Source organism: Oncorhynchus tshawytscha, linkage group LG22, assembly GCF_018296145.1.
Source record: "Oncorhynchus tshawytscha isolate Ot180627B linkage group LG22, Otsh_v2.0, whole genome shotgun sequence".
NCBI classification, from domain to species: Eukaryota; Metazoa; Chordata; class Actinopteri; order Salmoniformes; family Salmonidae; genus Oncorhynchus; species Oncorhynchus tshawytscha.
In genome coordinates this window covers 14,597,889-14,623,303 of record NC_056450.1, presented here as the reverse complement: position 1 = coordinate 14,623,303, position 25,415 = coordinate 14,597,889, and the positions used below count along the sequence as shown (strand labels likewise).

General features: G+C 44.4%; 3 protein-coding genes across 5 annotated transcripts; all 3 read left to right on the top strand.

Annotated features, from left to right (window-relative positions):
* The first annotated feature begins 3,853 nt into the window (after positions 1-3,853).
* On the top strand, positions 3,854-10,580 carry LOC112221880 (microtubule-associated protein RP/EB family member 1). Of its 3 annotated transcripts, none has more exons than XM_024384283.2 (8): positions 3,854-4,000; positions 4,469-4,596; positions 6,499-6,644; positions 6,761-6,953; positions 7,141-7,188; positions 9,193-9,305; positions 9,503-9,655; positions 9,815-10,580. In XM_024384283.2, the coding sequence occupies exons 2-8, from the start codon at positions 4,476-4,478 to the stop codon at positions 9,863-9,865; spliced, it is 825 nt and encodes a 274-aa protein (XP_024240051.1). In that variant the 5' UTR covers positions 3,854-4,000; positions 4,469-4,475; the 3' UTR covers positions 9,866-10,580. The 3 variants fall into 3 exon arrangements, with proteins under 3 accessions (XP_024240051.1, XP_024240053.1, XP_024240052.1); XM_024384284.2 differs by having other exon boundaries at positions 3,855-4,000; positions 4,473-4,596; XM_024384285.2 differs by lacking the exon at positions 7,141-7,188.
* A 6,509-nt stretch (positions 10,581-17,089) lies between these two features.
* On the top strand, positions 17,090-20,088 carry LOC112221525 (uncharacterized WD repeat-containing protein alr3466-like). The gene is made up of 8 exons (XM_024383654.2): positions 17,090-17,449; positions 17,604-17,688; positions 17,832-17,947; positions 18,025-18,095; positions 18,197-18,327; positions 18,774-18,841; positions 19,663-19,811; positions 19,927-20,088. Exons 1-8 carry the CDS (start codon positions 17,353-17,355, stop codon positions 20,086-20,088), a joined length of 879 nt encoding a protein of 292 aa, XP_024239422.2. The 5' UTR covers positions 17,090-17,352.
* A 96-nt stretch (positions 20,089-20,184) lies between these two features.
* On the top strand, positions 20,185-25,398 carry LOC112221421 (WD repeat-containing protein on Y chromosome-like). Its single transcript, XM_024383568.2, has 14 exons — positions 20,185-20,289; positions 20,399-20,626; positions 20,748-20,818; positions 21,003-21,207; positions 21,278-21,457; positions 21,578-21,661; positions 21,961-22,113; positions 22,245-22,460; positions 22,688-22,840; positions 23,030-23,198; positions 23,395-23,527; positions 23,791-23,965; positions 24,094-24,192; positions 24,371-25,398. Exons 1-14 carry the CDS (start codon positions 20,200-20,202, stop codon positions 24,551-24,553), a joined length of 2,139 nt encoding a protein of 712 aa, XP_024239336.1. The 5' UTR covers positions 20,185-20,199; the 3' UTR covers positions 24,554-25,398.
* Positions 25,399-25,415: the final 17 nt, after the last annotated feature.

The window sequence follows — 25,415 nt, the reverse complement described above, 5'->3', positions numbered from 1 at the left end:
CTTTGTCTGTGTTGTCAGTCTGTCAATTGATGTATATATTATACTGTGAATACTGTGTGCCCGGTGTGAGTGAGCTTGTGGGTGCTCTGGCAGGCTTTTGACAATACAATTTTTTAAAAATTGAACCTTCATTTAACTAGGCAAGTCAGTTAAGAACAAATTCTTATTTACAATGACGGCCTACACCAGCCGAAGCTGGGCCAATTGTGCGCTGCCCTATGGGACTCCCAATCGCGGCCGGTTATGATACAGCCTGGATTCAAACCAGGGTGTCTGTAGTGACGCCTCTTGCACTGAGATGCAGTGCCTTAGATCACTGCCACTCGGGAGGCCGAGTGATGCATACTATTGCTGAGATTGTGGAAGTGTCTGTAAATTCAACAGGTCATAGTTCAGGTGGTAAAAAACGAAATCCTATTTCTCCTAGTGGACCCATAAGTGGGAACCATGAGTAGTCGTGCAGAGGTACCTTGGAGGGAGAAAATAAAGTGGATGTTCAGTTTGAACCAAATTGTGTGTCGAGTGGAGATGAGAAGAATTGTATTACAGTGGCAAATGCAAAAGGAAATAAGAGAAGTAAAGTCGTAGTGTAATCTAGTAAATCCAACCTAGTTCTGATTCTTTTTTGGTTAGAGTAAGGGTTTTCAATCTATGTAGTTACCTGGGAGATCTATAAATCTATAAATATAGTGGATGCGTTGGATAAGGTGGCGTCCACGAGAGTAACGAGAAGTGGGCTTATTTCGTTTTTTTGTGTATCTATGGAACAGAAGGAGAGTGCTCTGCACTTCAGGAAGATATCGGATTGGAATGTGTCGTGTGTGGATCTTCGAAGCAGGGCGCCTATCAAAGCTGTTATCTCTGGGGTGGCGCTAGAAGTAAAAGGAATCAAGTGTTAGGTGCACACCGACTGACTCATATGCTTTTTTTTGATGAAGAGTCTCTCCCTTCTCACGTGTATTTGGGTTTTACGACATATCCTGTTAGAGCCTTCGTGCCCAAACCAATGCAGTGTGATAGATGCAAAATACAGTGCCTTGCGAAAGTATTCGGCCCCCTTGAACTTTGCGACCTTTTGCCACATTTCAGGCTTCAAACATAAAGATATAAAACTGTATTTTTTTGTGAAGAATCAACAACAAGTGGGACACAATCATGAAGTGGAACGACATTTATTGGATATTTCAAACTTTTTTAACAAATCAAAAACTGAAAAATTGGGCGTGCAAAATTATTCAGCCCCTTTACTTTCAGTGCAGCAAACTCTCTCCAGAAGTTCAGTGAGGATCTCTGAATGATCCTATGTTGACCTAAATGACTAATGACGATAAATACAATCCACCTGTGTGTAATCAAGTCTCCGTATAAATGCACCTGCACTGTGATAGTCTCAGAGGTCCGTTAAAAGCGCAGAGAGCATCATGAAGAACAAGGAACACACCAGGCAGGTCCGAGATACTGTTGTGAAGAAATTTGGATACAAAAAGATTTCCCAAGCTTTAAACATCCCAAGGAGCACTGTGCAAGCGATAATATTGAAATGGAAGGAGGATCAGACCACTGCAAATCTACCAAGACCTGGCCGTCCCTCTAAACTTTCAGCTCATACAAGGAGAAGACTGATCAGAGATGCAGCCAAGAGGCCCATGATCACTCTGGATGAACCGCAGAGATCTACAGCTGAGGTGGGAGACTCTGTCCATAGGACAACAATCAGTCGTATATTGCACAAATCTGGCCTTTATGGAAGAGTGGCAAGAAGAAAGCCATTTCTTAAAGATATCCATAAAAAGTGTTGTCTAAAGTTTGCCACAAGCCACCTGGGAGACACACCAAACATGTGGAAGAAGGTGCTCTGGTCAGATGAAACCAAAATTGAACTTTTTGGCAACAATGCAAAACGTTATGTTTGGCGTAAAAGCAACACAGCTCATCACCCTGAGCACCTCATCCCCACTGTCAAACATGGTGGTGGCAGCGTCATGGTTTGGGCCTGGTTTTCTTCAGCAGGGACAGGGAAGATGGTTCAAATTGATGGGAAGATGGATGGAGCCAAATACAAGACCATTCTGGAAGAAAGCCTGATGGAGTCTGCAAAAGACCTGAGACTGGGACGGAGATTTGTCTTCCAACAAGACAATGATCCAAAACATAAAGTAAAATCTACAATGGAATGGTTCAAAAATAAACATATCCAGGTGTTAGAATGGCCAAGTCAAAGTCCAGACCTGAATCCAATTGAGAATCTGTGGAAAGAACTGAAAACTGCTGTTCACAAATGCTCTCCATCCAACCTCACTGAGCTCGAGCTGTTTTGCAAGGAGGAATGGGAAAAAATGTCAGTCTCTCGATGTGCAAAACTGATAGAGACATACCCCAAGCGACTTACAGCTGTAATCGCAGCAAAAGGTGGCGCTACAAAGTATTAACTTAAGGGGGCTGAATAATTTTGCACGCCCAATTTTTCAGTTTTTGATTTGTTAAAAAAGTTTGAAATATCCAATAAATGTCGTTCCACTTCATGATTGTGTCCCACTTGTTGTTGATTCTTCACAAAAAAATACAGTTTTATATCTTTATGTTTGAAGCCTGAAATGTGGCAAAAGGTCGAAAAGTTCAAGGGGGCCGAATACTTTCGCAAGGCACTGTAGTTGCATTGGCTCGGGAAGTCGGGTAGCCCTGGGTTCTCTCGGCAAAGGAACCGTCAGGGACTTCCGGGATGTCTCGGAGGCGAGGTGGAAGCCTTGGTCGGGCGAGAGAAATCAAACCTCCTTTCCTTCCTTCACTCCCGTAGTCTCCCATCGATCCGAATGGTCAAGGCAATGGGCGAGTCGAGATCCGTTGGTAGTTCCTGGGCTGCAAGCTCGTTCATTACTTCCTCCGATACTCCGTGCAGAAACATGTCAAACAGCGCTTCCAGGTTCCAGGCACTCTCAGATGCCAACGTGCGGAAATCCACCGCATAGTCTGCCACACTGCAGGAGTCTGGGAAGTTACCCTCGTGGTAGGCTGCCTAACAGACAACCCGTGGAATTGCTCCAGCAATGTGTTCACCGCTCAGTCTTAGCGTTCGGCCAAGGTCTGGACCCTTTCCATAAGGTCATGAAGCTTCTCCCCGTGCCTTCCAATGGTGGCTCCTTGGGAGGAGATGGTGTTCCGGAGCTGGTCCGAGTCTGCTGGGTCAGTCATGGCAAGTTCGTACTATCACGTTTCAGGGAAGACCCAGATGCAGACAATGTCAAAGTAACAAAAGTTTATTACAAGAACAAGGGGCAGGCAAAACGACAGGCCCCGGGCAGGCAGAGGCCAGTAATACAGATCAGAGTCCAAAAGGTACAGAACGGCAGGCAGACTCAGGGTCAGGCCAGGCAGAGGTTAATTAATAATCCAGGGTGGTGTGACAAGGTACAGAAACGGCAGGCAGGCTCAGGGACAGGGCAGGCAGAGGTCAATAATCCAGGCAGAAGGTGGACTTTGTAGCGTTTATTACATTGCTTATCAACTGCACAGCACACACAGAGTGGAAATCTGAGAAAATAGGTATCATTGTGAGTGCGGTTGATTGTTTTTTGGGACTCAGGGATTTTACAGCAGAGGCATTTACAAATAATTCTGTCGATGAATGCTCCATCCTCACAGGCAGCTAAGCCTGTTTAGGGATGTGATTTGAACTGTTACTGAAGAAGTGAGATGTTTCCCCCTCCCCCCTCAGTGGGATATTTTGGGGTTCAATAGACCGTGCAATAGGTGGCGGCAATAGACCAATAGGTGTAATCTGCCATAAAGAAGAAGAGTGAGCCATAGCCTGTTGTGTATACTCCAAGCCTGTAGATGGCAGCAACGTTAATGTTCAGCTACCTTCTAACCGTACAACAAGAGCCAAGAGGAAGGAACAAGGCACGTAAGAATTAAAACGCCGGTGAACGGCGAGAAAGTTTGGTGTATCCACAAGTTTTAACCTTTTTGTAATTTGATTCAACCAGTGGAAGATTAAGAAAATGTAAGTTCAAAAGCGGGTTTCACGTAAATTGATAATGCACAGTAGAACTACCCAGCGAAAATGAATAGTGTATCTAGTGTTAGCGATGATGTCGTTGTTGAAGGATAGGTGTGTTTGATAGCTAACAGCTAGCTCTCGTATTGTTAGGTTAGCTGTCCCGGATTAGCTCAATATTAGCTAAGCTGGTCAACTCTGTATAACGTGATGCTAACATTATATGACTAACGTTAGCTGGCAACGATCACTGTCAACTACGTCGAAGTTTATGACGGTTAACACGGCAATTTAGCTAATAGGGCGTAAAGTTAGCAAACGTTAGCTAAAACGTTGACTAGCTACTAGTAGCTGTCTAGCCATGAAGAACATTGATCGTGCGTGTCTTAGCTAGCTAACTAAGATGTAAATGAGCTAGATGTTTCTTTGTTTGTTCCTTCTTCCCTAAAACTTTTATTATTCTCATGTACCAAGCTAGAAGATGGCTGTCAACGTTTACTCCACATCTGTGACCGGCGACAACCTTAGTCGCCATGATATGCTTTCTTGGATCAACGAGTCTGTACAGATGAACTACGCCAAGATTGAGCAGTTGTGCTCAGGTCAGTAAGAAATCACGTTAGCTAGCTAATTTAGCTGATCTAGATCAAACCAGAAATATGTCCATCGGCATAGCTAACTAGCCTGTGATGGCCGTTCCGATGGTTCATTCAAAGCGTGGTAACGTTGTTTTCGACAAACCTTTATTTGGAGATGCATACCTTGCCTTTTAAACTCCTGTTTCCAGTTGCAGGTGGAACTAAAAAAAAGAGATTATAAATAAAAATAATTTCTGACTCAATACAGAAAGTGCATTTTAATATTTTTCAGAATATTAAATTGCAAGTTCCACCTGCAACTGCAAAATAACGTTTATAAGACACCTGTGGCATCAGAATGGAGAACCAAGAAAGTATCACCAGGAAATGTTGGATGTAAGTTTTTTAAATCGTATTGTCAATGCTCGATCAATTATTACATATCTATAACCAGTCTGGACTATGCTCAATTAAGACATAACTATAATGAGTCTGTTCTACTCTTGCTATGTGCAGAAGGTCCAAGCCCGCTCGGCAACTAACTACAACACCATCAGCCTGTATGTGTAGCCCTATACCATGCATTCGAAAGTATTCAGACCCCTTGACCTTTTCCACATTTTTTTTTTTTTACGTTACAGCCTTCTTCTAAAAGGTATTAACATCTCATCAAAATACCCAGAATGACAAAGCAGAAACTTGTTTAGAAATTTTTGCTAATTCATATTAAAAAATGAAATTACATTTACACAAGAACTCAGACCAATTACGCAGTACTTTGTTGAAGCACCTTTGGCAGCGATTAAAGGGGGGCCTCTAGGGGTTCTGAGCTTTCTGATTGTTCTGGAACATATAAGGGGATAATGTATTATAATGTCTTGGGTGTGACACTACAAGCTTGGCACAGCTTTATTTGGGTAGTTTATCCCATTCTTCTCTGCAGATTCTCTCAAGTTCTGTCAGGTTGGATGGAGAGCGTTGCTGCACAGTTATTTTCAGGTCTCTCCAGCGAGGTTAGATAGGGTTCAAGTCTGGGCTCTGGCTGGGCCCCTCAAGGACATTCAGAGACGTGTCCCAAAGCCACTCCTGTGTTGTCTTGGCTGTGTGCTTAGGGTTGTTGTCCAGTCGGAAGGGGAACCTTCGTCCAGGTTTCCTCCAGATGTGACGCTTGGCATTCAGGCCGAAGAGTTAAATCTTGGTTTCAGAGTCCTTTAGGTGCTCTTTGGCAAACTCCAAGTGGGCTGTCATTTGCCTTTTACTCTACCATAAAGGCCTGATTGGTGGAGTGCTGCAGAGATGGTTGTCCTTCTGGAAGGTTCTCCCATCTCCACAGAGGAACTGGAGCTCTGTCAGAGTGACCATCTGGTTCTTGGTCACCTCCGTGACCAATAATGGGGTATTGTGTGTAGATTGAGAAGGCTGTAACGTAAGAAAATGTGGGAAAAGTCAAGGGGTCTGAATACTTTCCGAATGCACTGTATATTTATCTACCGCCATCTTAGAAACTACTCCCCGTTCATGGAAATTGTACTTCCCACAGATAAGTGGCTTTGGCTGTCATAGGACATTTAGGCAAGAGGTAATGTCAGGAGCAGAGGAACAAGTACCCCATTTCTATACTTGAGTAAAAATAAAGATGCCTTAATAGAAAATGATTAAAATAAATTTCACCCAGTAAAATACTACTTGAGTAAGTTATGAATTATTTGGTATTAAGTATAGTTAAGTATCAATTGTGATTGCTAAAATATACTTATGTATCAAAAGTATGGATCATTTCAAATTCCTTATTAAGCACCCCCCCAAAAATGACTAAAGTAGTACTTTAAAGTAGTTTTACTTAAGTACTTCACACTGATTATAGCCTATAAAAGTTGAGACATGATTAGCTGGTAATTTAATAAATGATTTATCACATTCACACAGGTGCCGCTTACTGTCAGTTCATGGACATGCTTTTCCCTGGATGCATCCCTTTGAAGAAGGTAAAATTTCAGGCAAAACTAGAGACTGAGTTCCTCCACAACTTCAAACTTCTGCAGACCAGTTTTAAGAAGATTGGGGTTGACAAGGTGAGTGTTTCCGAGTGTCTAACTCAGTGTGTACCTTCGGCTATTGCAGTATTCCTAAAAGATCACATTACTGCCATTTTTGCCACTGAGATTGACACTTTTTAAACAATTTCCAGATCATTCCTGTGGATAAATTGATAAAAGGCAAGTTCCAGGACAACTTTGAGTTTGTGCAATGGTTCAAGAAATTATTTGATGCCAACTACGATGGAAAGGAGTATGACCCACTCGGTGCTCGCCAGGGCCAGGACACTGCTCCTACGCCCAACCCAGGGCAGGTCGCATCCAAGCCAAGAAAGCCCACCACTGGTGAGGAAGAAAAATGTATAATTTCTAACATGTTGATGACTATAACATAAATACCTAATTGAAAATATAGCTACACGCAACAACAGCGTCTAATCCAAGTTACTCCCAGTCAGCCGGTGGAACGTAAATTGTTCCTGTCTTTGATGCTTGATCCCTTAAATGCATACTGTATGCATCTCTATTTCAGTACAGTTCCACAGCTCCCCACCTCTTATCAGACCAGCGGCGAGAGTCGGTAAGGTGGTTTAATGGTCAAACGGGGATCTCCAATGGGCACATATGGTGGGCTTTCACAGTCATGGTCACACTAGGCTAGGTTAGGTCATAGATACCATACTAAATTACGAGAGGCTGTGTCATAAACATCAAAGTTCCAGAATGGGCTGAAAATGGCATCCAGGTTGGTCAGGGAGAAATCCAAACCAGTCTAATTGGAAGGAAGGGCAGTAGAGGCATAATCCTGATTATACTTATGCGGGACAATAAAAGGAGTGATAGATCATCAGCTGTTAGTGGCGGTCTCAGACGTTCCCGCAGGTGAAGAATCCGGATGTGGTCCTGGCCTGGCGTGGTTACACGTGCTCTGCGGTTGTGAGTCCTATTGGACATACTGCTAAATTCTCTAAAATGACATTGGAGGTAGGTTATGGTACTGAAATGAACATTCAATTCTCTGGCAACAGCTCTGGTGGACAATCCTGCAGTCAGCATGCCAATTGCACTTTCCCTCAACTTGAGACATCTGTGGTATATTTGAGTGGCCTTTTGATATCTCCATCACTGGGTGCAACTGTGTAATGATCATGCTGTTTAATCTGCTTCTTGATATGCCACACCTGTTAGGTAGATGGATTATCTTGGCAAAAGAGAAATACTCACTAACAGGGATGTAAACAAATTTGTATGCAACATTTGAGAGAAATAAGCTTTTTGTGTGTATGGAACATTTCTGGGATGTTTTATTTCAGCTCAGGAAACATGGAACCAACACTATCCGTGTTGCGTTTTATATTTTTATTCAGTGTATATGTGACACAGTATAGTTGTTGCATTTACAACTGTCTAAGTCCTATCATCAACTGATTTCAACCAGTGTATGGCTGTGTAGGGTCCTATAAAATCAGCGTTAAATCCACACTGCGGAGAAAGTGGACAGAATCCAGACATTAAAACGGAATTCAATATTCCACAATATATTGAATTTAGTAGGAAAAATGCATTAATTTGCCCAAGATTATCATAAGACATGAATAAAATGCATTAGTGATTTCGTATTTTGCCGTTTGTCTACCACTTTGTGTAGCCGTTAGCGATGATGCTAATGTAATGTCAACCATGTTCTGGTAGATGGAAAGGCTTTCCCCAAACATTTCTTGGTTAACTGTTAACTACAAAGTGGCCTATGCCTACCTGGCAGAATATAATTATTTGCACCAATCCAGTGGCCATTTGTTTAGCAAACTCGAATCACATGAGCGCTACAGAAACATTGCTAACCAAACAATGATCTCTGGCTGTTGCACATTTGAATTAAAGGGCAACTACACTAAATTCCTTTAAAAAAAATCCTATGCACACCTCAAGTGGTCTCCTGATGTGGTTTAAGCATTGCTGTTAACTTAGAAAAACTCAATTGGATGGTTTATTAAAAAAGCAATGTTGAGAGCTAAAACTAGGAAAAATGGAAACCTGGTACAAAAAAAATTAAAAAGATTTTAACGGGCTCTAGCTGTGCATTGATTGCATTTGTTTGAATGGCATATTGACAGTTAATTACAAAAATGTATGGAATCATTCCTCTAAAACTGTCTGGCTAGCTAACAGACAGAGTGCAGATGCATTCTTCAAATTCATTATTTTACTCTTATCACAGCACTGGAAAACCATTTAAGTCATGATGAGACAGTGGATTGTCCAGTCAGATGGAACAGAGTAACTAGGCATTTTAAGGTCATAGATTTAGCCGGTGGTAACTTGTGGAATAGACACCAGCTGGAATGCGGTTTTAACCAATCAGGATTAGACCCACCCATTGTATAAAGTTGACTGACCCCCTGACAAATAGCTGACCTTTATCCTATCATACGTAGGTTCATGTCCATTCCAGTATTCTATAGGCTAGGAACTGGAGTCAGTGGGTATAAATGTGCAATTGTGTGTATAAGGTTGAGTGCATGGACACAGTCCACTGTTATTATTCTGTTCTAGTTTGCCAACTTGTGATTTGTGTTGGATCCAGCTCCCACGAGGTCTACAACGGCAGTAACCAAACCCCCGCCCAGGTCAGCGGGGAGTGCCTTGCGGAGGCCCGGAGGGGCAGAGGACGTGGAGAGGGTGGAGCTAGCCCAGGAGGTATGTTCTTTCGGAGGGTCACTGCTAAAATGAGTTGTTGTGATGAGACACAATGAGATTTCCCCTCAATCTCCTGTCTGGCTTTTGTGTGCTCGGTCAACAGTTTACTGAAATTGAAGCTTGTTTAGTTGTAACATAAGTCATGACAGCCCTGCCCAGTCGTTCCCCTGTCACTTTTATGTATTCTCTCGCCTCAGGTCAGTTCCCTGAAGGCCACTGTCCAGGACATGGAAAAAGAGAGAGACTTTTATTTTGGAAAGCTGAGGTCCATTGAGGTCATCTGCCAAGAAGTGGATGGAGAGGCAGATACGACGATGCAGAAGATTATGGATGTTCTATACGCCACTGATGTGAGTGAAACTTCACAGGAATACTCTGACCGACACATCTGAGAGACTCCGTCTTCTGCATTTCTATACATGTTTCATAACCAATCATTATCTGTAGTAGGAAACCAATGTAGCGTTGTATTTGAATATTGAAATGCTAATTTTGTTTCCTGCTAACAGGAGGGGTTTGTTATTCCTGATGCTGAAGGAGAAGAACCAGAAGAGTTCTGATGAAAATGGACACAACTGCAGTTCATACCTTAATCACACACTTTTCAATACACACACACACACACACACAAGTTTCCATGTGCAACGTTCATACGCACTCTTTGGGTCTAATGAACATGCACTTACTCACACTGTGGATTAAGTTGCCTCTGGATTATACACTGCCTGCCACCTTGGTCCAAGTGTTTATTGGACCAAGTGTTTTTTTTGGACCATAAAATACATTTCAGAGACCCTGCTGATCCAGCCGCCAGAGAAGAAGAACCCTGGATAAAATTCCATTGGGTCCTTATTTTCTGGGGGTTTTCTGCCTTGTTCTTATTCTGGCCTTTTCTGTGCCTTTAAATTTAGGCCTGTTACTTTTGAAATATGTTCAGGTTGTCTTTTTATTCCTTATATATTTCCAATTTACCTAAACAGTACTGTACTAGATTATTTTGATATGATATTTGCAAATATGAGTAATTCTTAAATATATATATGAATGTTTACTCTGCCAATTGAAATGATTGTAATTTTTATGGTATGTTTACACACATTCATTATATACTTAAGAGTTAAAATTTGTGGTTTAGGCGATCAGCATTTGTATTTAGTTTGTTTTTATCTCCGCAGGTATTCATCACATTACTTATTTGATTTTTCAATGAAATTAAGTGTTTTTATTGAGCACCTTAAATAAAAAAAAGAATGTACTTCTTACTTAAAAGCAAAATTTACAAGACTCATTCTGCCATTTGTGTATTGTATGTAGGCTAGAGTTGCACTCCACTTACCTATGTTCTGATTTACTTCCTCGTGTAAGCCAAAGACCGGATGTATGGTTGCCAGTCCACACAGTGAAGAAATACATCCCTCGAGTCTACAGTTAGAGCAGAACTATACACTCTTAGTAGAGGAACTGAGAGCTCTATTCGTAGGAAGTCTGCTTGTGAACTTAGTAGCAATATACGGCTTCTACAGGCATCACTTTTCTTTAAAAATGAAGGTTTGATTGGAAAAACTAGATGTGTTTATAGGTTGAAATAGCTTGTTTTAACTTCTGTGATGTTATTAACTGAAATTGAATTGGAATGTGTATATTTATGTGCTCGTTAAAATGTCCTGACGTACATTTGCATTGCTATTGGCAGTTGGTTCTAACTGCCGTTACCCAAGGCCCGGTGGGCCTTATTCACCTGCAGTAAACTCAAATCAGAACAGTGACATAAATGTAAACCTGCCCAGAGTAAAGGGCCATAAATAAAAACAAATGTCTAGAAACCCACTGCGCCATAGACGTGGGTGGCAGGGTGTACTTGTCATACTGGGTGGTGTCAATTCTGCCACCGGTCGGCAACATGGCAGCCCTTTGTGTTGGCCGGATGCTGTTCCTGATCGGGCTCCCTGCCTGCACCCTGGGGGTTCGCAATAGGGAGCACCTGCCTTGTGGGGACCACTGTGAGGCAGGGGACCTGAGCGACGGTGGTGGTGTGGACCCTATCCGTGTCTTGATACTGTATGTCCTGTTGAGCCAGCTCCATCATCTGCGTCTTCGTGTTGCCCTCTTCCTCCGCTGTTGCACCAGGGGCTTCCTGACGACCGCTCTCCTCATTCTGAGCTGGTTTGTGTCATTTTCTCTGATCAGAATATACAGGTCCTCGTCTAGATCTTCCATGTGGGGTGTTCCTCCGTCTCTCACTGACCCCATCCTTGCATGTTGATCTGGCATCCGGTTTCTGTTTCCAGTGACTTGGCCCCACTAATCTGCCTATATATTCTCCTGCAGGTGAATGAGGCCCACAGGGCCTTGGGTAACTGCAGAGGTTGTTTGTCTACAACACTGCACTCTATTGATCTCTTCATCCATAAGCTTCTCTGTGTCTGTCAAGATGCAAAACAGATTTGGATAACTGGTCATAATCTTTTCATGTAACGATTGTGTCAAATGGGCAGGACTCTGTCTCTCCCCTTCTGTCTCCCTAGTGTCATCTTTCTGTCATCAAGTGTGCAAGGTCTTTTTTATCAACAGAAAAAAGCTTGGAAATCTGTTCAGAATCTGGTTAAGTTTGATCTCCATAGATATCAATGATTTATGTTAGGACCATCTCTCTCACATTGTGACATCACCAAAAGAGCATTGTTCTTCTGTGAGCATTTGTGCCTGTGTTAAAGGTGGAAAGCCATGACCAGTGTGAGCTTGTGGACTGTCACAGAGGTACTGTGAAGATGGCCAGCCTTACAAGGTCAGACAGTAATATCGATATAAAGCTAGTTCGAAATTGGGACTTTTTAAATGTGTCTGATCACGAAATCACATTTTGAATTGCTGGGTGTTCATTGTGTCCATTGCCCGTGTTGTCACAGTTCCACCTCCGATGACAAGCAGAAACACACCACAGCTCCGGTAAATCCAGAACTAAATGCATCTGCACACTGTTATGCTCCCCCAAAGTGCTCTGTTTTATTTACACAGACATTTCCATTCAAATTGCCTGGGTTTTTGCTGCCTTGTCACCCATAATTTCTATGCAGTTTTTAATGAATCTTGCCCTCCTAAGACCTTTTCAAGTGAAAGATGGTTCATGTTGGTTTTAATATCAAATGTGGAGTTAAGTATGACTGAGGTGCTCCATATCCTCCCTCCGCAGGGTATTTCAGGGGAGGCGGGGCGTTCAGGGAAGAGCAGTGACTCCGCGGAGGAGGACATGCCAGCTGAGGGGGGAGTGGAGAATCAGATCAACGAACAGCACCTTCGCCGCATTGAACGCATGTTCAGAGAGGCTGACACGGATGGAGGGGGGGGTGAGTGACCCGAACACATAACACCTCCCCATAACTAATAGTATACCACAGTATCATTTTTAGCCCAACCCAGTATCATTTTTAGCCCCCAGTGGATCCCTGCCAGTTTCACCAACCAGCTGCACATTTCTACATAGTGTTGTCATACAAACACACATGGGTCGTTCCATGAAATTAGTCCCATTTGATATTTTAAATTCAATTTAAAAGCTAAAGTGTCAAAATTCTGTATTGTTGGGTTTAGAGCTTGCAAATAAGGTATTTTACTGTACTTGTTGTGCATGTGACATTAAAACTTAAATTCTGTATTTTGGCTACTACCTCTATGCACCCTCTGTGACTTTTATTAAGATTTTAACCCCAAAAATTCCCCCAAGTTTTTACCATCATTGTAAAGCCCTCGTTATTTTGTTTCTTTGACAGAGTCATTTCTGGAGATGATTATTTATTTTTTTGTGATATATTTCATAGTGATTCATTATGAGGGAAAATAACAAAAACAACCCCGTCCCTCAATTTAAGGTTGATCCCGTTACGTGAACTGAACTCTTGTTTGAGCATGGTGAAACTATTCCTTTTAAAATATTTTTTCTCCAAAAGAAACATTGAACATCTAACAGTAAAATCATAGTGATAAAAGCAGGTGAGATGGTTCTATCCCCATTAAAAATCTGCAAACCTGACTCTCCACCCTATGGCAAAATGTGTGGAATCGCAGGAAATGAGTCATAGAATTGCAAAATCTTTTCTCCACCCCATGGAAAAATGTTTAGATTGCAGCAAGCTTACTGTAAAACAACATTTTCTCTATGCCCCATGGCAAAATGTGTAGAATTGCATGAAATGTACTTCAAAACTAAAAATGTTTTGCTCTTGCAAGGTGGGGGGGTGGCTCCCAAACAAAATGTTGCTAAGGGCCCTGAATAGGCTAGTGCCAGCTCTGACTGCATGTGTGGGTATGGATGTGGGTACGCAGACCCACGAGCCACTGTGGCCCCTCATGATTTTTTGTGGACCCCACCCCAATCTAAGTTGCCCATCCCTGCCATACATACATGCTAGAAATATTTTAACAATTTCAACTTTTTTTGTGAAGCTTGCATTCAATTGCCTGTCTCTGTTTGCACACGACAAGCTTCCATTCCTCCTGTAAACAAGGTGATTTATAGCTGATTTAAGATGAAATCGTCAACCCTGTTGAGGTCAACCCTGTTACTTTATTTGGCACATAATAAAGGGACACATTTTCTTAAACAATGTGTCATTCTCATTCTCTCTGTCAGGGTTGGATATGGCTCAGTTCCGAGATGCGATGAAGAAGATCATGGGCGATGTGGATGACGAGGATGTGGACATTATCTTTATGAAGGTGGACACCAACTGTGACGGCAGAATGGACTGGGTGAGAGAGCAAAACGACAATGAACAGGAGTGCTGTTTTGTCGTCAGTTGACCAACTCTGGTGTGTGACAAACACGTAAACACATTTAAGTTTTTACTCTCATAAACAACAACTTTGTGTGGTTTCAGGTTGAATATCTGAACTACATGCTTTTAGAGTACAGAGAGAAAGACTCTTTGCAGCAGCAAAACAGGCCAATCTACTTTCCCAAACCACTCAAGATTGTGCCTGTGTAAGTGGTATTTCATTGGCTATGTTCTACAGGTTCAAGTAGTATACAAGTAGTATATGTGCAGTGTATGCATGCTTTAATTTTTCTGTGTCTCTGCCTGTGTAGTGCACACTGTGAGACCATTGTTCGGCTCCAGTTCTACCCATTCCAGCCCCCAGCCGGGGAGAAAAAGACAGACTCTGGGGAGCATGGCAGGGCCTCGGGGGGTTCTAAGGGCCGCGCCCACAGTGGACGCTACCTGTCAATCAGCCGTGATGGCGTTCTCAACTACTGGAGCGAGAGGTTCAAGCTGCTGCGCACAGTCAATGTGCGTATCAGCCATGTTCAAGCATTATATCACGAATAATCAATCAATTCATCTATTACAATTGAATTGAATAGCAATTCATATGTTTTCCCCAGACAATAATGTTTGATATGATGTGAAAACTCTGAAGTAATACATGATGTTGACATAGATGGAGAAAAGACAGTTGTGAAACACTGCTATGTAATACAACATCCCACCAGTAGGTGTGCTTCATGTCATGCTTGTGGACCAGCAGGTATGCTTCATGTCATGCTTGTGGACCAGCAGGTATGCTTCATGTCATGCTTGTGGACAGCAGGTATGCTTCATGTCATGCTTGTGGACCAGCAGGTATGCTTCATGTCATGCTTGTGGACCAGTAGGTATGCTTCATGTCGTGCTTGTGGACCAGCAGGTATGCTTCATGTCATGCTTGTGGACCAGTAGGTATGCTTCATGTCGTGCTTGTGGACCAGTAGGTATGCTTCATGTCGTGCTTGTGGACCAGTAGGTATGCTTCATGTCATGCTTGTGGACAGCAGGGTATGCTTCATGTCATGCTTGTGGACCAGTAGGTATGCTTCATGTCATGCTTGTGGACCAGGTATGCTTCAGGTATGCTTCATGTCGTGCTTGTGGACAGCAGGTATGCTTCATGTCATGCTTGTGGACAGCAGGTATGCTTCATGTCATGCTTGTGGACCAGTAGGTATGCTTCATGTCGTGCTTGTGGACAGCAGGTATGCTTCATGTCGTGCTTGTGGACAGCAGGTATGCTTCATGTCATGCTTGTGGACCAGTAGGTATGCTTCATATGTTCATGTCATGCTTGTGGACCAGTAGGTATGCTTCATGTCATGCTTGTGGACCAGTAGGTATGCTTCATGTCGTGCTTGTGGACCAGTAGGTATGCTTCATGTCATGCTTGTGGACAGCAGGTATGCTTCATGTCGTGCTTGTGGACAGTAGGTATGCTTCATGTCGTGCTTGTGGACCAGTAGGTATGCTTCATGTCATGCTTGTGGACCAGCAGGTATGCTTCATGTCGTGCTTGTGGACCAGCAGGTATGCTTCATGTCATGCTTGTGGACCAGCAGGTATGCTTCATGTCATGCTTGTGGACCAGCAGGTATGCTTCATGTCGTGCTTGTGGACAGCAGGTATGCTTCATGTCGTGCTTGTGGACAGCAGGTATGCTTCATGTCGTGCTTGTGGACAGCAGGTATGCTTCATGTCATGCTTGTGGACAGCAGGTATGCTTCATGTCGTGCTTGTGGACAGTAGGTATGCTTCATGTCTGCTTGTGGACAGCAGGTATGCTTCATGTCGTGCTTGTGGACAGCAGGTATGCTTCATGTCGTGCTTGTGGACAGCAGGTATGCTTCATGTCGTGCTTGTGGACAGCAGGTATGCTTCATGTCGTGCTTGTGGACAGCAGGTATGCTTCATGTCGTGCTTGTGGACAGCAGGTATGCTTCATGTCGTGCTTGTGGACCAGCAGGTATGCTTCATGTCGTGCTTGTGGACAGCAGGTATGCTTCATGTCGTGCTTGTGGACAGCAGGTATGCTTCATGTCGTGCTTGTGGACAGCAGGTATGCTTCATGTCGTGCTTGTGGACAGCAGGTATGCTTCATGTCGTGCTTGTGGACAGCAGGTATGCTTCATGTCGTGCTTGTGGACAGCAGGTATGCTTCATGTCGTGCTTGTGGACAGCAGGTATGCTTCATGTCGTGCTTGTGGACAGCAGGTATGCTTCATGTCGTGCTTGTGGACCAGCAGGTATGCTTCATGTCATGCTTGTGGACAGCAGGTATGCTTCATGTCGTGCTTGTGGACAGCAGGTATGCTTCATGTCATGCTTGTGGACAGCAGGTATGCTTCATGTCATGCTTGTGGACAGCAGGTATGCTTCATGTCGTGCTTGTGGACAGCAGGTATGCTTCATGTCGTGCTTGTGGACAGCAGGTATGCTTCATGTCGTGCTTGTGGACAGCAGGTATGCTTCATGTCGTGCTTGTGGACCAGCAGGTATGCTTCATGTCGTGCTTGTGGACAGCAGGTATGCTTCATGTCGTGCTTGTGGACAGCAGGTATGCTTCATGTCGTGCTTGTGGACAGCAGGTATGCTTCATGTCGTGCTTGTGGACAGCAGGTATGCTTCATGTCGTGCTTGTGGACAGCAGGTATGCTTCATGTCATGCTTGTGGACCAGCAGGTATGCTTCATGTCATGCTTGTGGACAGCAGGTATGCTTCATGTCATGCTTGTGGACAGCAGGTATGCTTCATGTCATGCTTGTGGACAGCAGGTATGCTTCATGTCGTGCTTGTGGACAGCAGGTATGCTTCATGTCGTGCTTGTGGACAGCAGGTATGCTTCATGTCGTGCTTGTGGACAGCAGGTATGCTTCATGTCGTGCTTGTGGACAGCAGGTATGCTTCATGTCATGCTTGTGGACAGCAGGTATGCTTCATGTCATGCTTGTGGACTTGTGGACACAGCAGGTATGCTTCATGTCGTGCTTGTGGACAGCAGGTATGCTTCATGTCGTGCTTGTGGACAGCAGGTATGCTTCATGTCGTGCTTGTGGACAGCAGGTATGCTTCATGTCGTGCTTGTGGACCAGCAGGTATGCTTCATGTCGTGCTTGTGGACAGCAGGTATGCTTCATGTCGTGCTTGTAGACAGCAGGTATGCTTCATGTCGTGCTTGTGGGATGTTCTATTCTTTATCTGTGAAACATTCTTTGCATGTTTTTCTCTGCTCTAGATAAGTCAGATGCAGCACACAGTGGCCCAGCCCGTCTGGGTGACAGACATGGTCTGCCTGAGCAACATCAACCAGCTCTCCATCTCCTCCACAGGGCGAGACGTAGGTGTGTCTGTGGGAATCTCTGTACAAACATTTGTATACATGAAAACAGCTTGTTATGCAGTGATATTATGTTGTACAATGCCATAGCTACTGATTTATAGCTACTGTATGTTTGTTGAAGTGTTTGTACAGTGTGTTTGTTTTTCTCTCACCAGAATTCTATGACATCAGTGCCAGTAAGTGTGACATAGTGTTCTCCCTGTCGGAGCTGGAGGCCAACGTGGAGGTGATGGACTACTGGTAGGCTTTGTGTGTATTCCAAATGGCACCCTATTTCCTAGTGCACTACTATTATTATTGATTATTACTTCTGTTTAATGGAACATAATGACTTTTGCAGGCCTTTTTGTGAGAATAACCTTTTTCTCTCTGCTTCCTTTCAGGACAGATGGTAAGAGAGGAGTGTACTCCATTGGGGATGCCAGTGGCACCATATACATCTTTGTCTCCTCTGATGTGGTCCATAATGGCCTGTTCAACAGTGCTGCCTTCAAGACAGGTACTGCGTGAAAACATGCAGGTGAAGATGGTAGGTTCATGCCGAAGACCAAACTCACTTCTTTGCCTCTTTTTCAGGAACAAACTATCGCATCCCTGTGTCAGCCCTGCTCAAAAACACCTCCAGCTCATTTCTCTGCTTTCGAGTCGTAAGTAGCCTATATAACTTTAGTTTTTCCTGTTCACACTCTTTCTTCCCCTCTTTAGTTAGTTCTCTGTTTCATATCTTCCCCTTTTTTTTATGTTCCAGCCCAGCCACAATGACTGGATCCACCAGATCCGCTACATCCCAGAGTTGAATGCCATCGCCACCTGCTGTGCGGCAGACCAAACTTCCATGATCCTGACCACGCTGCCCCACTCACGCAAGTGTAAAATTCAGTACGCCCCCTTTCACGTTTTCCACATCTTTATTTTTTCAGTGTGTTTTACAGGACTGTTTAAAGACGCACTGCAGCTATATTTGAACTTTTCGTGTTGAAAAACAATATCCCATGTATAAGTACAGTAATATACACACACTTAAAGTTAACAAAATATGTTTTGAGCAACGTAGTTGTTTTTTTTGACACAACCACAAACTTCAAAGATTAGGCCGTAGAAGGAGTTGGCCTGATGCGATGTCATCGGCCTCCCTCCTTGGTTGTGGGAACATCTTGTGCCATGTAATGTCATACCTAGCACCTATTGAGATGTGCCTTTTTGTTCAGTAAAACAGGTGCTAAATGAGGTAAAGAAGAGGCTGGAGTGCCTCTTTAAAATGCCCTCAAATCTCTCATTTCTAATGTTCATTTCACGGATGAATATAATTCTCTTGTTTTTCTCAGAACTGCACTCTTTCACATGCAGAAGGGAATTCTGTGTTTTGACTACTCACCTGAGCTCAACGTTCTGGGTATGTGTAGAAGTAATTCTCCGTACAGTGCTGTTTATGATGTCTAAACCAATTACATATATAGTCAGTTACAAAATTATTGCCACCCTTGATAAAGATTAGCAACAAATACTGTATAAAATAAATAATAAATGCTTATTATTGCATGCTCCAAACATTTTAAAATTATATTATTTTATATTAAAACCGAAAGCATGTTTTGATTCCACTGGTCCTGGGGCCCTTGTTAAGGTCAACAGCATCAGGAACTTTAGGAGGTTGACACTTCCAGTAACCCCAAGCACACATCAAAATTCACAAAGAAATGGTTAATTGACTACAAAAATCTACATTTTGCAATGGCCGTTGACTTGAACCCCATTGAAAACCTGTGGTGTGAATGGAAGAGGACAGCCTATAAGCGCAGACGAAGGATATCAAGGATCTGGAAAGATTCTGTATGGAACAATGGTCTAAGATCGCTCCCAATGTGTTCTCCAATCTCATTAAACATTACAGAAACATACTAAGGGTCATTATCCTCACAAGGGGAGGGTGCTGGAGTATTGAAAACAAGAGGTGCTAATAATTCTGACCCCTATCTTTGAGTTTTTTTTTATTTTTATTACTTGTGAAACTAAATCTCTTTCTCTAAGCAAATGTATTCGTATAAAATAATATAATTTCCCTTTTTTTTTCATGCAATATAGCTCAGTATTTATATTACTTATTTTATACAGTATTCTTTGCTGATCTTTCTGTAGCTGTCAATCTGGATATTATTATTTTGATGCAATATCCCATGATGTGTGTTTGTCCGCGCTTGTTTTCCAATGTTCCAGTGACTGGATGCTTCGATCGGGTTGTGAGGGTCTGGAACCCCTATGTGACCAATCAGGCCACATCACAGATGAAAGGTCACAGCACCATCATCACTCACATCGCTGTCAACGGCAGAGACAACAAGATCATCAGTGTCTCCAAAGACAAGGTCAGATGTCCAGCATTATCACTACAGGGACACTCAATGTCACCCGTTGACTACTCAGATTTGTAATGCTCATTTAGACCACGAAACAGGTAAGGGTCGTTTCTTTCTGTTCCAGAATGTGCGGGTGTGGGACCTGCAGGACAGTGTCTGCCTCCAGAACATCCAATCCAGGAACGTCAACATGGGCTGCTTCCCCATCACCAGCACCTACTATAACCACACCAGTAACACCATGGTGATGGCTACGTACCTAGTGTGTGTTCGTTATTGCCTTTAACATGTGTACTCATACACACACTATTGGTTGTACAAGGTTCTTTGGTATTGCTGTGTATTTATTTCCTCATGTTTATGTTGCGCCGGGCAGATTGGAGTTCTTCGAGGGTCTATGGAGGATGCAAACTGCTCTGTACCCACAGCTACAACATCACATGAACAGCCACTCTGTGCTGCTCTCTACAACTCCAACTTCAAACAGGTTGGTGATGGTTCAACACTTGGGAGTGAGGTAAAGGTCAACTAAGGGATGATCATACAACCTATTGAAGCTAGGTAAACCCACCTTTTCTCCACTGCTCTGTGCCCAGGTGGTAAGTGGGTGCCATGCGGGTGTGGTCAGTGTGTGGGACATCCTGACGGGGGAGAAGGTAATGCAGTTCCAAACGACCCCTGAGCGACCAGTCGAGGTCACTGCCATGGCATTCGACGGGCCCAAACGCCGCCTCATCACCGGGTCTAAAGACGGCACCCTGCGTCTCTGGAACTTCAACAACGGGGCTCTCCTTTCTGAACTGCCCCTGGTGGACAGCAATGAGGTACTACGCTGTATCCTGCAGGGCACTGGTCCCTAAGTGACAGACCAGACTTGTCTTTCTTACCACCAAGCAATGCCGTTCGACTACAGAAACCGTACTTACTGAAATGACTTGTTGGCAGGTTACAGGGATTCTGTACATCAACGAGAGGATTTATGTTTCAGGCTGGAGCAAACGGGTCATGTGGTATCTGTGAGTGCTTCATGTTTTTACATCTTTGGACTGTATGCAACTTTTAAGCACTTTTTTGGCTGGCAATTGGTCAACTTGTGTGGCTTTTGTATGTTGTATCTGTATTATTTGTATCGTTTGTGTCTGTATGTTTACTTCTTCCCATCTGTCTGTCTTTCCTCCTGTCTGTCCGTCCGTGTGTCAGGGACAATAAGGAGGAGGATAAGATGGAGCACCGCGTGTGGAACCAGTACCACTCAGACGACATCTATTCCATGCACGCCCACGGCAGCAAGATGCTGGTGACCGCCTCCTACAGCGGTGACATCATTGTCTGGAACATAGATTCAGGGCAAGCCTTCTGCCGTTTCAACGCTAGCGAGAGCCCACTGCCCCTCTTACCCATACGGGTGAGGCGAGACACAATGGAGCGCTGACATTTTTTTTGTCTGTTGATGTTCATGTTGAGTTTCTAATCAGGTGATAGAGAAACCAGGCCAGGTGGTGACTGTTATGAGTCCAGACGGTTTGGGGAAGGAGGATGAGGACGATGTGTGGCTCCGCTCTATGGTGGAATTTCTTGAGACCGTGAGCCAGACTCTCAACCCTCAGGCTCGTCGTCCCAGCTGTGCCAACCCTGCCCACACCAACGTCATACAGGTACACATGGAGTGTGTGTGTGTGTGTGTGTGTGTGTGTGTGGGTGTGTACACTGACTTTAATACACGTGTGAGTGTGTGTGTGTACTGATGTAGAGGTGTGTGTGTTTGTGTCCCTCAGCAAATCAATCAAGCCCGGCGTTGCAGTATTCCAGAGCCCCCTCCTGATCCTGTGATTCAGGGGCCTCGCGCCAACATGCGGCATGTAAAAGAATGTTTCAATGCTTCTCTCTCTTTTTGTATGTTGACCGTTGTGTAAGGGGTTTCCATTACAGGAGGTTGGTGGCACCTTCATTTGGGAGGACGGGCTCATGGTAATGGCTGGAGCGGAATGGATGGAATGGTATCAAATACTTCAAACACATCATTTCCATGTGTTTGATGTCGTTCCATTTACTCCGTTCCAGCCATTATTATGAGCCGTTCTCCCCTCTGCAGTCTTCTGTGGTTTCCATGTATTGATGTGTGTATGCATGGGTGTGCATGTTTCTATGCATCCCACAGGGCCGGAGGGGTAGCATCTCGGCTCCAGTCTCTGCTTTACTGCCCCAGCCGGTCACAGTCTCCATGGGTAGGCGGACGACACTGCTGCCCAGACGCAAGAGCAAAACCATCAACCTAGACGAGCTGGAGAAGCCTCGGTTTGCAGTGGAGAAAGTACTGTCTGACTGACATGTACACTGTAACCTATCTGACGGTTTAATATTGTTCACCTTGATTACCGACAGAGGATGTCAATGACTGTCTCTCCCTCTCTTTCTCTCCCTATTTCTCTTTCTGACGAGCAGGTGTTGTTTCTGGCCACCCGTGAGCGTAGCCCTGACACGGCCATCCTCCTGACCAGCTCAGCAGACGGCTACATCTACGCCTGGTCTATCGGCCGTAACGGAGGGCTGCTGGGGAAATTCCGTGCCGTGCATAGCAAGGGGCCAGTCATCTGTGCCATGTCCACTGACAGACAGGAACAGATACTGCTCACTGGAGACAGCAACGGATACATCACGGTAGTACTGGAGGGTTTGGAGACCAGAGAATAGTCCATGTGTTGTTTATCTATGTTGGCTACACCAACTGATGTCTTTGAGTGAAGGGGACAGTGGTGAGAAGTGATCAGGGTGGAGACATTGGCAGGATGTTTTACAAATCGACTATGGACTGATAGTATCTTTCTTTTCTCTCTGTTTTTCTTTGTTCACGTCATCCCTCTACACCTGTATTTCCTTTCCCGCAGCTGTGGGACATTGAGAAGTATTGTTACCGTATGAGGGGTGGGGTGGCGGAGGAGGAATCATCCAATGAGGACTCTCTGAGGTTGCCTCAACTCATACCTCCCTACTGCAAAGTGGAGGGACCACGGAGGCTGGTGGTGGAGCAGGACAAAGAGGTAACTCGACAGCAGTGCACACAGAACATAATGACAGTTACAGAGCTTTAGGGAGGAGGGCAGGGTAGGATGAATGTGTAACAGATCTGAAACTAGCTAGTGGTCATTGATGATGTCACCTTCCGTAGACGGAACAGACTCTGTCATAAATAGATTTCCCACTCATTTCTATTATCCCTCTCTGACCAGATTTTGCAGGGACGGAGTGTGTCCCTGATCCCCCCTAGGCCCCTGAGTTCCTGGCGCTGCCACCTGAAAGGGATCGTTCATCTTGAGTTTGTGGAGCGTTTCCGCCTCATCGTCACAGCCAGCCTGGACTGTAACGTACGTCTGTGGACCACCGCTGGCAGATACATCGGTAAGCACCACCACTACCACCACTGTAGTTACGTGACCACTGTAGTTACGTGTATGGTGTCATTAGTTTGAGAACGTCTTATGGTTCTATGTAATATGTTTTATCATCAGCCACAAGGGGGCAGTGTTGGTACGCTCCAACTACAGTATGTCTACTAATACTGACAACTAGTACCCGGTCTGTCTCTACATCTCAGGTACATTTGGGCAGGGCCTGTGGCGGGTGGGCGACCCCAAGGCCCTCCACACAGAGCTCCCAGTGGACCTGAAGAGGATGGGGTCCTGTCAGACACTTAAAGTCCTTAATGAGGGGAAGTACCCGCACTGGAGGTGAGGGGAAAAGTCCAAATGCGCAAGCCCTTCTGTCTCCATAATTTGAACTCTATGGCTGATGAAAGGGACTTTCTACACACAAAAACATGCTAGTCATGCACTGTACCCATCCATGCACTGTACCCATCCATGCACTGTACCCATCCATGCACTGTACCCATCCATGCACTGTACCCATCCATGCACTATTACTGAGTCTGATGTTTGTCCGGTCATGTCATCTGTCTGCATCTCTTTGATGTCCTCCTATGCCTTCTTAGCTGTGCCAAACGCATCCTGGAGGGCCTGACTGCACAGAAGAGTCAGCAGTCGACAAAGTTTGGTGGGGTCACAACGCAGCTGAGGGAACTGGTTCCTACCGACCCACGGATCGTCATGTACACCGACGAGCAGATTGAGAACACATGGAGACTGTGGCAGGAGAAGGGAAGGCAGGTGAGTTACAGATGCCATCCACACTCACAGTAGCATACGCACATCTGATTAAAGTAAAGGACTGACTACAACACACCTGTGTGGTTACTGTGCCTAACGATAGAGTGTTGCTTCTGTCCTTCCCTCAGACCAGCAGCATTTTAGGACGAGCATACAAACAGAAAGTGAGACATCAGCTTCCGTCCTGTACCCCTGACCTCCAGACAACCTTCAGCAGTCAAGAGCAGGTAAGACTCATACCTTAAAGAGCCTACAACTAACTCTATGGGACTGTTTCCTGGCCTTAGATGTGTAGTTCTCTGTCATTTTTGAGAGAGTATGAGGCACCATCTCTGTTGTTCGAACTCAAAAGGGATAATGATGTGCCTGTTTATTTATTTTGTTTGTTTCTCTGTCTCTCTGTAGTTGAGGGTGTATAAGGCCTTGCCCTACAGTGTTCTGCGGCCCGTCACCCTGCCCCCTGTCCCAGAGCTTCTGAAGGACCATCAACACAGGTTAAATGAGGGCACAGACACTGGCGCCAAGCAGAAGAGGAGCACTAAGCGCCGGCCCCACTCACACACACGCTACCTGGCTGCTCCTCCATGACCAGCAACTCCCAGGTGCTAATATGACCCTCGCTGATTACACTCAGAAATAAAAATGAGTCTGGCAAGGCACTATTTCATGTGTTTGGTGTAGTTGTTTTAGACGGATCAGGTCGAGACAGTAATACAGGACACGTGTAACGCTTTTTCTCATATGTGATGAAATGGTGAAGAGCGCATTGATTTTTTATTTATTGCACGTTTAGAGGATATCAAAAAAATATACATTTTCTCAAAAAATGTGGAGAGTTTGAGGGAAAAAGTAATATGTACAAGCCATGTGTGTCTAAGAGTTCTCCCGGGGTTTAGGTCTCCTCTCCATCTGAGAGAGAGTTGGAGTTTGGTTATCAGGTTTCATGTCCAGCTTTGACAGGCCTGGGACCTCCTCTCCTGCTTGTCCAGCTGGGTCACTTCGTCGAATGAGAGGGTTGCATCGGTGTTTGCTGAGGACCCACCAGTGGTACTTAAAGAAATGCCAAAAGGTCAGCAGCAGAACGTACCGATTGTAAAATATGAATTGAATCCCCAAAGCAGTTTCCCCGCTGGGATCCTGAAGATTCTTCAAACCACTCTAGAAATTCTGATCCCCCTCTTGCAGTCATATGAATCAAACCGACTGTACAGACTCCATTCCACGTGGAGAATATTATTGCCTTTCGTGAAGCTGAGACTTATTGAAATCTGAAAATATATACTTTTGTCTACTACAGCAATGTATCTGAGTCAACTTTTTTCCTGTGAAGGGGAAGAGAAATAAGAGGGTGAGGTTAGAAACAACAGGACAAATATATAGAGCGCTCCCCCATTGAAGAATTTAAGTATTGTTGTTGATTTGCTGTCTTCTTTCGTTTGGCCCGTCATGG